Here is a 13,045-nt window from a genome sequence, read left to right as displayed (position 1 = left end):
ACAACGTGACTTTCACACATGAGCACATTCATCTCTAACACCACTTCTCCTTCCCATCTTCATCTACTTTTTTCATATACGTACTTATAAGTCCCTGCCACCAGTCAATGCCATCTATACCCAGTCCAGTGACCACAGATCAACACAATGTTTGCCACAAATAGAAAGCAATGAAGGATAACTGCAGCCTTGTCGTGAGTGAGCATTGAAGCGTGCTCAACAACTTTGTAAGCAAAGAAAATTTTAAAATGTTAAGTTTAATACTGGGGTGGAGGGGAAGGGTAAGTGATCTGGGAGTTTGGGCTCCCTGGGCCACCTGTTAACAATGACTCTGGTCAACACAGAATGCACCAATCTTACACCTTCACAGCCTGCTTCTCTTCTCTTCCTAAATTGTGTTCTCCAAAATTTCTGAAGAGTGGGTTGGTGATAAACGAATGTTACCTGTTCCATCTACAGGAGAAGTACTTCAGGTACATGTGCAAAGGAGGGGGTTCTTCTCTGTGGCAATTGAACGGTTTTATTTGACTTAGTGTTGTTGGTTTGTGTAGTAGTGTGTCAGTAACTTTTATGTTTCTTTGTGTACCATCCTAAAATCCATTTTTTGGGGTGAAGGACAGTTTGTACATTTCAAAAATAAAATTAAGACAAAAATAAGTGCTTCTTCACATAGCACATAGTTAAATTAAGGAATTAGCTTGAAAGGGTGTAGTGATAACTACCAACTTGGACAGCTTTGAAAAGGGGATTAGACAAATTCATGGAGGATAAGGCCATCAGTGATTACTCCCTGTGATGACTATCTACCCTGGTATATAAGAGGCAGCATGCCTTGAAAAACCTGCTGCTGGGGAACATGAGCCAGAGAAAGCTATTGTTCTCATGTGCTGCTTGTGGGCTTCCTAGAAGCATCTGGTTGGCCACTGTAAAAACATAATGCTGGACTAGATGGGCCACTGGTCTCATCCAGCAGGGCTCTTCTTATGTTCTGATGTTAAAGGAAAGGGGCTTTTCTGTGGTGGCACCCCTTACTTTGAATGTCCTCCCTGAGGTGGTTCAGCTTGATAACACTGCAGTCTTTTCAGCGGCAGGTCAATAAACTCTTTATTTGCTGAAGCAGTTTTCAATGGTTATATCTGCTTTATAGTTTTATAATTTGCTGCCTCTTAGTTTTATTACTGAATGTAGTTATATTTATATTGTATTATACTGACCTGGTTTGTGCTTAATGCTAAGGTGAACGATAGTTTAGCCTTAGGTAGTTGGCAGCGGCGGCGGCAGAACCTGGATAGGAGTGAAGCAGCCCCAGTTTTTGCTCATTGTACCTGCACACTTGCTTTTTCATGTTTACCCATGGTTTGACTTGGCATTATGTGCAGATGGGGCAACTGTATTATTGTAAACCATCCTGGAATACATCAGGAGAAAGAGTGGTTTAGATGTTTTTTAAAATTAAATATTATTTTGGAGGGGGGTTGATGATGATGAAATGGGTGTGTGTGGGAACCTTACTCAACTGGTTCAACCTGTTGTTTCCAGTGAGCTCTGCCACTAGTTACTCCAAATCAACTAGTTTAATTCTTAAAAAAGCTAAAGCAAAAAAGTAATAATCTTAATTCACCCACCCAAAAATCATTTGTTCAAAATCTTCTTTTTATTTCCTTCTCTTTGGGTGATTTCTTCTTGTATGCTTCCTGTAGGGATTCCTTCAGGACTGTCACACCTAATGTTTCCTCTCCATCTCCTAAACCTTTGTCTTACACACATGCAGAAAATTATCCCATGCTTTCAGAATCCTGTCCATTTTTTTGTGCTGCATTCTTTTAAGCATGCAGGGGGAGAAACCCAGCTGCAGTTCTCTCTTTACTCCTCTTCTTGCTCTTACAGCAGTATCATAAGCAGCTTCACCTAAAAGTCATTTGGACGGATATGGCTGCCACATTTCTACATGACTTTCTGTGGTCAGAGATTTCAAGGAGCTGGTGGTTTGTAAACAATTTTTTTTTGTTTCTGCAAAGCTGTCACATATTCTTCATAACTGGTAAACTAAATGACCCCTGTTTAGAGCCAGAATAGTAGTATTTCCTAATCCCTTGCAGATTGCTCCAGTCCCACACCTGCTTGAACTTGCTGGCAGCACTACTAGGCCCTTCTTCCTTCTCTTTTTCATAAAGTTTTTTATTTCATTTTGAAATGTATAAAAAAGAAAAGAAAAATAACAGTAACCAAATACAGTGGTATCTCGGGTTACAGATGCTTCAGGTTACAGACTCCGCTAACCCAGAAATAGTACCTTGGGTTAAGAACTTTGCTTCAGGATGAGAACAGAAATCGTGCGGCAGCAGCGGGAGGCCCTATTAACTAAAGTGGTACCTCAGGTTAAGAACAGTTTCAGGTTAAGAACGAACCTCCAGAACAAATTAAGTTCTTAACCCGAGGTACCACTGTACTAGACACAGCAAACAGAAAAACAAGACAAATAACTATGTATAATAAGTGTATTTGTGCATGGATTGAGTAACAATGTCCAATTCCAAAAGAGGCTAGGGTTCTCTTCTGATAAATAGTTGGCGTCGAAGAGTGTCCAGACCAATATGAAATTATTGTATATTTGTGCACCAGAATGAAAAAATGGTATCTTGGCTCATTTGGAACCCCTGATTCTCACAACTAAACCCTATGGCACAAGCCACAGGAGACCAGCCAAAGCGCAGGTCTCACTAATTCGAGGGTTCAAGTCTGGGCAAGGAAATAGCTTGCATCCCAGTGGAAGAATCCTTTTGGGGAGGACCCACAGGTAGAGTACCTGTTTTGGAAAGGTCTATGGTTCAGTCCCCTGCATCTCCAGTTAAAAGAATAAAATAGCTGGGAGCATAAAATAAATTTCCATGCCTGAGACACTGCCCATCAGGCTAGGTGGACAGATAGACACAGTCTGACCTGATTTAAGGCAGATTCCTCTATCTGGCAGCCTCCTGCCACACCCATTTCTAGTCTTTCCTCTGGCAGTTGGCTCTAGACTACCAGTTGCCGCTTTGTATGTTGCATTTTCAGATGTACATTTAAAACAGGTGAAACACTTAAAGTGAGAACTTGGCAAAGAAGTTAACACCATTGCTTCACAGCCGGGTGTGACAAGCAGCAGATATTTGCTGTATGTTCACTTTATGTTAAATCCAGACAGTCCTTTGCCTAATGTGCAAAGTTACCCACCTTTTCCTTTTCCTTTTTTTTTTTTACTTGTGAATGTTACTGTCTTGTGTTTAATGTTTCAGATGTCTAATATGTTGGCATTTATGCATGAGGTCCTACTTCTTCCCCTTTTGTACTGTCTGAAGCAGCTTTTAATTCAGAGATGGGGAGACTGTGGCTCTCCATATGTCATTGTCTCCATTTCCCACCAGCCACAATTAGCAAGGCCAAAGGCCAGGGATGTTTTAATCCAACAACAGCTGCAGGCACACATATTATCCATACCTGCTTTAATTGCTGACCACACCTCTCTTCATATTGTCTACATCTTCTTTCAAGATTTCTCTCCCTGCCCCACTTCAGAACCATTTTGTTATGTCTGAGATTGCACAACCCTATCTCTTAACTCGCTTTAGGATACATTCTCAATGTCACTTAAACTCAGTGCCCTTAAGCCTTCCTTTGTAATTTTAATCAATATTATTTTAAAAAACAACATAGGTAATCTATGGGGTTTTTTCATATATCTATGCTCTAATTTGGCTGGCTCCTCACATGCATATGCTGTGCACGGGCAGGGGACAAATGTACGAAGCTACTCTCCTCTCATGTTGCTATGCCCATCACCCTCCAAAAGTTTGAAGTTTGAAGTGGGGGATGTTCCCTGCCTCAAACCCCAGAGAGCCACAGCCAGTTAGCAAAACCTTCTGAGCTAGGTGGACCAATGCTGTGACTTGGCATAAGGCAGCAATGGGCACAGAGACGTGGTGTGGGAGCGGGGGAGGCTAGAGCTTAGCATGTTCAGCCTGCTCACATGTAGCATTTGCATGTGAGCAGCATGCCTGAATGGGGCTGAAGTCTATGGGCAAAGTAGGAGTTCTAATCCTAGTTAACTTGAGTATTGAACTGATAAGTTCTTCAGGGAGTGTTCTGCATATAATGTGAATATGCGAAGCCCCTTCTCCTCATGCCGTCCCTGCCCTTGCTACATTCACAGTGACATTTTCTGCACAAACGTACTTCATAAAAGTAAGCAAGAATTTGTATTTCTGTATCAATGATATTTTTCCCCAGGATTATTTTTAAACGTACCCTTTCATTAATGTCAAGAGCTGAGAGAAATATTGAATCTGTCTGCATACACAGGGTTGTATCCAACTAACTCCCACTCAGAGTAGACTTAACTTAATGAACCTAAGTTAGTAACAATCATTAACTTAATGGAGTCTACTCTGAGTAGGATTGGCACACACTGGATACACCCTAAACTGGATATATACCTTTGGCGTTTCAGAATGTGTTTATGTTCTGAATTAGGTTATTGAACAGTGGTCTAAAACAAATGCACTGTGTATCATCTCTATTTTGGGTCTAAGATTATTCTATCTTTTGTCTGCTTTTTAAATACAAGAAGGTAAACTCAAGCTTGAGAATTTCAACCTTAAAATAAGAATTGGAATGCATGAGCTAACGTGATCTACTTGCACAGTCAGAATTTCCCTGCAGTTATGTGTGCATCAGGTATTATAGTACTATTTCTTTTTTCTGTAGTTTTTATTCACTTTGTAAAAGGATGTTTCTTTCACTCAAGAACTTAAGTTTAATTAACATGCAAATTTATTAGATCATTTATTCTCAAATGGTTGGCTAATACTAAGCCATTGATTGCAGAAAACTTGTTTGCAATGCTGCCTGCATTTTGGGGCAAGGTAAAAAGAAGAGTATACACATGATTTGGGTTGGGAGAAGAGACTTCAGAATTTGGAACTGACAGGTGGAGCTGCAAGGCAAAAATGCAGTTTCTGGGTTTGGGAATTGTGGCTCAGGAGGCCTGGACATTAAAAGCCCACTGACATGTGCATTGAGATTTCAGCTACCTCATGTTGTAGAATAACATGAATTTATAAACAGTTGTGCTGTTAGAAACATTGTACATGGTAGCTTGTGGCTGACATCCTTGTCCAGAACAGCATGATTGTTGCACTTTCAAGCATAACTGGTGCTGTCAACAATGGAAGACTTATAAGTGAGTTTATATAGAGAAGGCATTGTTCAGCAGAGTACAGTCTTAACTTGTCTTGTGCCATTAGCTGTAACATATGGTAGAGAGATCAACAGTTAAAACACAAACCTCTTTCATTTCACAGAGGACATTTTCCTTCAGTGCATAAGATGCTTAAACCATATTCTTTTTGTCAGTAAAATTCTTAAAGAGCAGCTAAAGTATAAAATTCTGGTTGAACACTGAAAAAGGTCCTGTCTTAATTGTATGCAATAAGTCTCCAGAAATCCTCAAACTATAATTACCAATGAACAATGAAGTTTTGGTAACTAAGCTGTTCATGTGGGTTAATCGTGGGGTACATTGTATAATCTCTGTTCAGTTAGTGTGCAAGATAAATGTTCTCTAGAACAGACACTTCTGAATAAGTCTAGTATGATAAGTATTTAACATAATTAATGTTAATCCTGCATAATTCAAGTTTGTACAATGATTAATTGCAGGCTACTCCATAGAGCTTAGTAGTAACTCATATGACTCTTCAGCCTTATATCAATTTCACTTTCTCTTTTTGCAAAATACTAATACAGTAGATTAACACTGATCAAGTCTTTCTCTTGGAAAATGTAAGAAGTATATGTTTAATGTCCATGCTAACAAGTTATCTGTTACCTTTGGTATATTGGTTCTGCTGCATAGCATATTTATATATTTAACTTTGTCTAGAAAGGAAGGAAACTTCACCCTGCTGAGGACATTTCCTTCTCTGCTTTTTTTCCTTTTAACTGTTAGTGTAATGACCTAGTGCCATAAAACTTAAACACAGACAACTGCAGGTGGGAAATATTTTGATATATTAGTCTGCAGTTAAGGTGGAAGCTTCTGAGTTTGTGGAGAGCAAAGGAGATTGAGGTGACATCGACTTCCTGACCACCCCTGAAACAACAATGTGTAGCTTGGCTAATTAGTTCAATGACCCTCCAGTGTGAAATTAAAAGTGTCTTGTGCTTCCTGTTGATCCCCCCCCCCATAGTATCACGATACTGCAGTCAATGATTTTTGTGGGGTACAGAGTGGTTAGTTTGGAAGGCTACCAAGTACGTAAAACTTTGGTGCCTACAAAATAGAAATATATTTTCTACCTGTGGTCTGAACAAGAGTTTTAAGAAAGACAGAGGAATAAGTTGACAAACATTAAAATTATCAACTTATCTTGATAATTAGGGAAATACAAAATCACTCACAAAAATGAGCAGATACACTGTTGCCATGTTTTATTTACACCAAATGATAATCTGCCACAGGTTTTATGCCTTTCTTAGTAACCAGAAACACAATTTCAAGAGCTATCTACTGATTTATTTTTTTAGTGGCTTTGCACTGATTAATAATTTGCCATATGTTGTAAGCAACCAAAGCATTTCCCAGTTGTTTCATTTTCTTGCTGACAACACAGAAACTGTTGACATATTTGTGGCATATGTTTTCCAAGCTGTCATAATGAAATAGTGTTTGAGAAAACCTTTGACATGCCCAGAAATAATGATTAATGCATGAAATGTCATGTGAGACATGATGAAGATAAATAATTACAAATTAAGTGTTACATTAGAAAATGCTTTATTGCCTTTACCTATACAGTATTATAAACAAAATCAAAATGAGTTACACAACTTCTCTGGGTGTTTATAACATAGGGCTGCCATATGTTTTATGGTCTTTCTTGACATTTTTGTAAAAAGAAGCTCAACAATGGGGTTTGTCTTAAAAAACTCAACAATTTTGGGGGTTTCCTTAAAAAAGCTGAAAAACATTTAGGGGGTCCTGGTTGTTACTTTTTGAAATATGGCAACTCAGTGCTTTAAGTACAAAAATTCACAAAATGTTTAGGGGTATGTGTACCCCCAGGAAAAAAGCACTGTGGAAACCCTATTATGACATGCCACAAAGCTTATAGTATGCCCTTTTTGAGTTCTGCTAAAATTGGCCTATTTATCTGTAAAGTATTATTGCACTCTGCTTCATATCCAAGGATCCAGCTCCTTTCAGACATTACTCAAACTGCATAGAGAGACAGAGATAAATGTGAGTAAGCTTTTATGGGTTAGTAAATGCTAGTTTTTGTTTATAAGACTGACTAAATAGCTCTATACATTTTTGAAATTTTTTATTGATTCACTTATTTAGTCTGACTCTCCCCATAGATTTACATTCCTTGGGGATGGATCAACACAAGCAAGCTTTTCAGCCCTAGTTTTCTGTATAACCAACAGAATTTTGGGTTTATGAATCTTTAATATCAACCCTCCATGCTACATGGCAAGCTGCTTTTGAAAATGAAGTGGGGTTTAAAATAAAGGAACAGTTGACTATCCACAAAACTGATAACAATTTCTTGTTTTGTTTTTTGTTACCAATTATATGAGGCTTCTGGAAAGATTGCAGGTCTTCAAATAGCAGGCATAGCAATGTGTTAACTATATAAAGATGGGCCTCATGGCTAAGGATAACTTGGTTTACAAATACAGTATTGTATTCTGTCCCATTTTTGTTGTTTTTCTGAAAGATGGAATAGGCTTCTCTTTAAGGAGGTGTAGTTGTCCATAATTTGTAACAAGATACCCCCTCCCGCATTACCAAAAATGTTTGGCTGTCATCCAGCCATGGAGAGACCTAAATATTACACAACTGTTTGACATGCCATTCTAGGGTATGGTGCAACAAGGCCTAGGCCAGCTTTTCCTGACCTGTTGCCCTCCAGATGTTTTGGATTACAACTCCCATCAGCTGCACCCAGTGGGAGTTGTAGTCCAAAAACATCTGTGAGAGCATCAGGTTGATGAGGTTGATTAAAACACACTTCTGCTTTATGTATCCAAATACTGCAGTTGCCTGAAGGCAAAATGAAGTTGTAGCTTTTCTCTAGAACGAACACTGACTTTAATAAGGCTAGATATGTTGGCTGGCTGGCTGGCTTGAAGTACAACAGAAGCTGTCTTTCTCTGCTGACAAGGTGATATTTGCAAAAAATGCAATAGGTTGCTTATGCCTTAAGGACAGAAGAGAGTAACAAGTTCAACAATAATTCACAGTTAACTTGACTCCATGTGGTCAGGCAACATTACCTAGGGGAGTTCTTGAATTTGACTTCATTAATGGTCTCAATGTGTTTTGAAATCTGTTCATGAAAGAAGCTATAGAAATTCAAAGATCATGACCAGGGGAGGAACATTTTCCCCCAATTTGGGTTTAGAAATTAATATATAGGTGACTGCAGCTTATTTTTTATTTTTTATTTTTTATTATTTTTATTATTATTATTTTCATGGGAAGGACTGTAAAAGCTTTGTCTTAAAGTTGTACAGTATTAGCCACTTGGATGGAAACTACCATTGGAGAATTCAGTTTGAAGTCAAATGTAGCTGAAATTGTATACCAAGGGGCCTGAGCGTCCCTTAGAAGCTTGGTGTGTTCCAAAAAACCTAAAAAATACAAGACATCAAGTATTCTCGATCTTGCTGTTCAATTATAAATGGATAAGTGTTATGAATTCTATGTTGCTGACATCCCTTTGGAGAAGTGAATTAATGCAGTCTCCAGCTGCCTGCGGTTGAAGGCCATGAATCACATTGAGTGAGTACAAAATAATCAGAAGTGTGGAATGGGTTTTTGGATTTCAGTTATTTGGTGTTTGTTGGAAGATCTCATTGTAAATAAACAAGTCTTGAAGATGCCACATCCTTTTGCCTGTTGGGATCATATTGTAACCATTAAAAGTGTCCTGCATAGCTGCAGAGATTAAACTGGAGAATAGCAGTGTCCATTTAAGGGAACAGCTTAGTGCCAGTTTTTAAACTCAGGCTTTTGTGGAGTAGAAAGGGTTCTCTGAAGGTAGAAAGGTTGGAAATCCTCTACTCTAGAATAACATTTGTTTATTCCATAAAACATCCAGTTCCATTGGATGTTATCCATCTCAAGTTCTTTGTCTCCTTGCTAGTGAGAGAGCTGGATAGAATGTGAGGATCGACTTTTAGATGCAGAACACTGTTTAAGTTTTATGTTAAGCATTTAATGTGCTTCTTTTTCTGTATAGTCAGTTTATTACTTGACAGTTAATTATGCATTGGTCACTTTAAAATACCAGAGGTAGAACAGGCTATGGTCTCTGACTTGGTGAAGTTATGCACTCTTAGTCAGGTTTACTTTGACCAGGGCTTGTGTCAAGAGTCTAAATCACTTTACTTGCTCCCATGAGTGTCAGCTCAGCAGCCCTTGTGTAGAAGCTGTGAGAATTGGTTGTGTGTATATGGTGCTCCTCTGCTGAAAATGATGATTTGGAAGAAGATTACTGTGGCTTCCTTCATGATAATAATGGTAGATATGATAGTCCCCTAGCATACTTTTGATTGTATACATGACTGCAAGTAATGGCAGGTTCCACAAAAGGGTAACGGGCTGGCATTTAATCCATGGCTGAGATACCTGTGGAATTTGGCCGTGCCCCCTGAAACCACTGTGGCTCTCCATAAACTGCATAATGAGCAATACTATGCAGGCCTTGGTGGTGATGGGTCAGCTGTTGTACAGCTGTCTTGCTAAGCATTGCTTGCTTTTGGGACCTTAGTCATCTCCACACATACACGCCCCACGTCTCCCCCAAAATATCCTGTTACAGAGTATTTGGGGATCCTATTTCTTGAAAGTCCATGTGTAGCTGAACATTTCAGATTTTTAGTTGAAATGAAAATCCTTATACATGGCCGTGTAGTCCTTGGATTCAAGGTCATCAGATACTGCACTTAGCTCTGTCACTGACTTTCTTTGTGGCTTTGAATGCATTCATTGGAACTCTGGGCTTCACGTTGCTCACTTGTAATACAGGCAACTGCCTGGTTGCGTGGGGGCTGCGTTCCAGGCATTCGCACGTGTTGGCAGAGCGCACATAAGCCTGCCCCGTTATGCCCCCTTCCGGGTACAAAATTACCCACGTGTCAGCGGTCGTGCGTCAATTGAACATGTGCAAAGTGGTTGCCACCTGTATATATTTATGTTGGGTGCAAGAACATGTAGGCAGTGAGTTAGATCCAGACTTAAGTGGATCACCCTTTAGTCACATTTAAAACAATGAAACTTAAGTGTGATTAATGTAGCCCAGATCCAACCCACTGTATATGAAGAAACAGGAAACTGTGTCCAGCATTATTACAATCTCTGGGTTAACTTGTGTAAAGTGAAGAGGGGAGGTTGCTCATATTTTACTGTTTTCATAGGTGTCCTTAGTCAGAAGTGTTGGAATCTGCCTTTTAATGTGTATGTATGAGTTGCTTTAATTGGTGGGTTGTTGTTGTGATACATTTAGGTTAGATCTCAGCTTGCAATTTATATCTGAGATCCTTTCCTGATACCTCCTGGTATCAAGGAGATATTTACTTTTTTCATAGAGTCTGTGGATTGTTTTGGACTACAACTCCTATCAGCCCCAGCTAGGACAGTTGTGCTTTTGGGAGCTGATGAGAGTTGTAGTCCAAAACATCTGGAGGGCTTTAATTTAGAGAAGGGTGCTTTGGTGTATCTATACTTGTGTTCACAGCAATGCTTTGAGAACATCCTGCTGCAGTAGTGAGAAATAATAACAAAGTATTGTCTGTTAATAAAATGGATACAGCTGGAATGGATCTTTTCTCAATAATTCTGAAGCTCGTTTGCTGAGGGTTTGAAGCGGGTGTTTCATTTTTGTAGACATCAAAAGATCACTTGGTTCCTGTAAATGACCCTTTTGTCAGAGATGTCCTAGGGCTCTGTTACAGATTTAGAAAGCAAAGATAGCAGGAAGTAATTAGTGAAAAAAATTGTTAAAAGATTTTAAAATAGCTCTTTCTCTCCTCAGGGAATTTTCTTTTTCAGAGACAAGATGATACTTCTAACTTTTCTTTTTAATGTGCTTCTAGCCCTTCCTAGTGTGTTGCAGTGCAGAGGAGGGTTTGCAGGAATCTCAGCTGTAGTGTCCCCTCCTGATGGTGACATTCTGGGGATTAGTTTGGCATCTCTTCCAGATGCTTTGTGGGATAGTAGAAATAAGCTGACACTTGGGATTACCAGACTCTGACCTCTGATTGAAACGTGTGTGTGTGTGTGTTCCTTAAATCAACAATTTTTTCAACTGGTGTTCAAGGAACCTTGAGGGTCCTCAGACATTTATTAGGTTCCTCTGTAATCACTAATTGCAGACAAGCTTCCCTGAATGACAGCTTGCCCTCCTGCTACTGATATTTTCTGAAATGCACAGCTATAGGGAAGGGTTGGGTGTGGTTTACAGTGTACACTTTGGTCTCATTGTTGCCCTGCGTGAACTAATAGGCTTGGGCAGAGACTTATGTGAACTGCCCCCTTGTAATAGTCTTGTAAATAAGCCCCCACGAGTTAATAGCATGCAAAAAAGAGAAGAAAAGAAAAAGAATCACTAGTCTATTGGGGGCTGGCAGAGGAGGGACTATGAGCTGCATTTCTGTACTGGGTGTGGAAGAGGGGACTTTCCTCCAGCAGCCTGTTTGGTTTCTGTGCTGGTTCCTCTGCCATCCTGTTCACCTGTCTGCATAGAATTTAATGCACTTGCCTGTGTGCAGTTCCTGGTCGTCGTCTATGGTTATGAGGCTAGTTCTTAAATACAAGGGTGCCCTAGGCTGCTATAGAATACACAACGGTTCTGTGGCAGGACACGGGTTTCTAGGCAGGCAAGTCATTGAGGAAAAAGTTTGAAACCAACTGACATCAACCCCAGCCATGGATTTTGAAATCAAATTGTACCATGTAGTTCTATAGTCGATGACTGAATTAAATTTATTGTACTTCGCACCCATGTTAGGTGACTTGCTAAACTTGTATCTGAGTTATACTGCTTCACGCTACAGATGACAGCTCATTTGATAGAATAGTCATTCCTACAAAAAAGAAAAAGAAACTGAATCCCTACACCTACAAAGCAAGTTTGCTTGGAATAAGCAGTTCTGTCTTAGGATTCTGTCTGATATATCACTTTTCTCTGTGGGGATGTTTGTTTGTAACATTCCATCATGTGAGCACCCCAACCCCAACCCAAGCAGTATGAAATTGAGCAATCCAGACACAAGTTTACCACCTCCTCTACTGTTCTTACTACTATGTTTTAAATCAATCACATCAACTGTCCCCACAATCCCTGGTCATCTGCATGGTTATGGTCTTGCTATATTAGTATTTTTGGTGCTTTTCAGACAATTGTTTCCCAAAGCAGCTCCTATCAACAGTCAGTAACAGGCCCTTCTATAAGGCTTACAAGCTAAAAAAAAAAGAAGAAACACAAGGGAAGAGGAGGGAGTGGAAAAGGCAGAGGAGGGAGATCATTCCACCTGCATGTCTGTCTTGTGGCACAGAAATTAATTTACCTTCTTTTGATTAAACTCTTGATTTCTAGTTACAGAAGCTTCTTTTTCAGCAGCTGAGAAGTTTGATTTTGCTTCTGAACAACAAAGCTTATTGAAATGGGGTACAAATAAATTACAAGGAAGACAACTTATGCTTTTTGTTAGACAACACTTGATTGAGTCCAAAATATTTAGCATACCTTAATCTGTGTTAAGTTGTATATTAAAATCACTGTTTTGTTTCCACAGGGTGGCACTTTGCAGTGTTTCCAAGTTGTGATAACCAAGGCGAGGCGAATAGTCCAGGGAGCTTTTCTCCATCTTAACAGAGCCAGGTAACTGAACAAGCAGTCTGAACCCAATATTTTGTTTTGAGCTCCAGTATGCATGATGAAAGTAGTGTAGAATCTATGTGACAGCCTCTTGTGAAATGTCGCACCTGTCCGTACCC

At 39.5% G+C, this 13,045-nt stretch overlaps 1 protein-coding gene across 4 annotated transcripts in view; it reads left to right on the top strand.

Annotated features, from left to right (window-relative positions):
- Positions 1-13,045, top strand: part of LZIC (leucine zipper and CTNNBIP1 domain containing) — a 34,428-nt gene that overhangs the window by 18,742 nt on the left and 2,641 nt on the right. For all 4 annotated transcript variants that reach the window (XM_053400888.1, XM_053400890.1, XM_053400891.1 and 1 more), the window contains exon 7: positions 12,844-12,929. In XM_053400888.1, the coding sequence (XP_053256863.1) occupies positions 12,844-12,920 (77 nt within the window). In that variant the 3' untranslated portion in view covers positions 12,921-12,929. The remainder of the gene's footprint in view (positions 1-12,843; positions 12,930-13,045) is intronic.

This window comes from Podarcis raffonei, chromosome 8 (genome assembly GCF_027172205.1).
Source record: "Podarcis raffonei isolate rPodRaf1 chromosome 8, rPodRaf1.pri, whole genome shotgun sequence".
Classification (NCBI taxonomy): Eukaryota; Metazoa; Chordata; class Lepidosauria; order Squamata; family Lacertidae; genus Podarcis; species Podarcis raffonei.
This window is presented reverse-complemented; position numbering and strand designations above follow the sequence as displayed.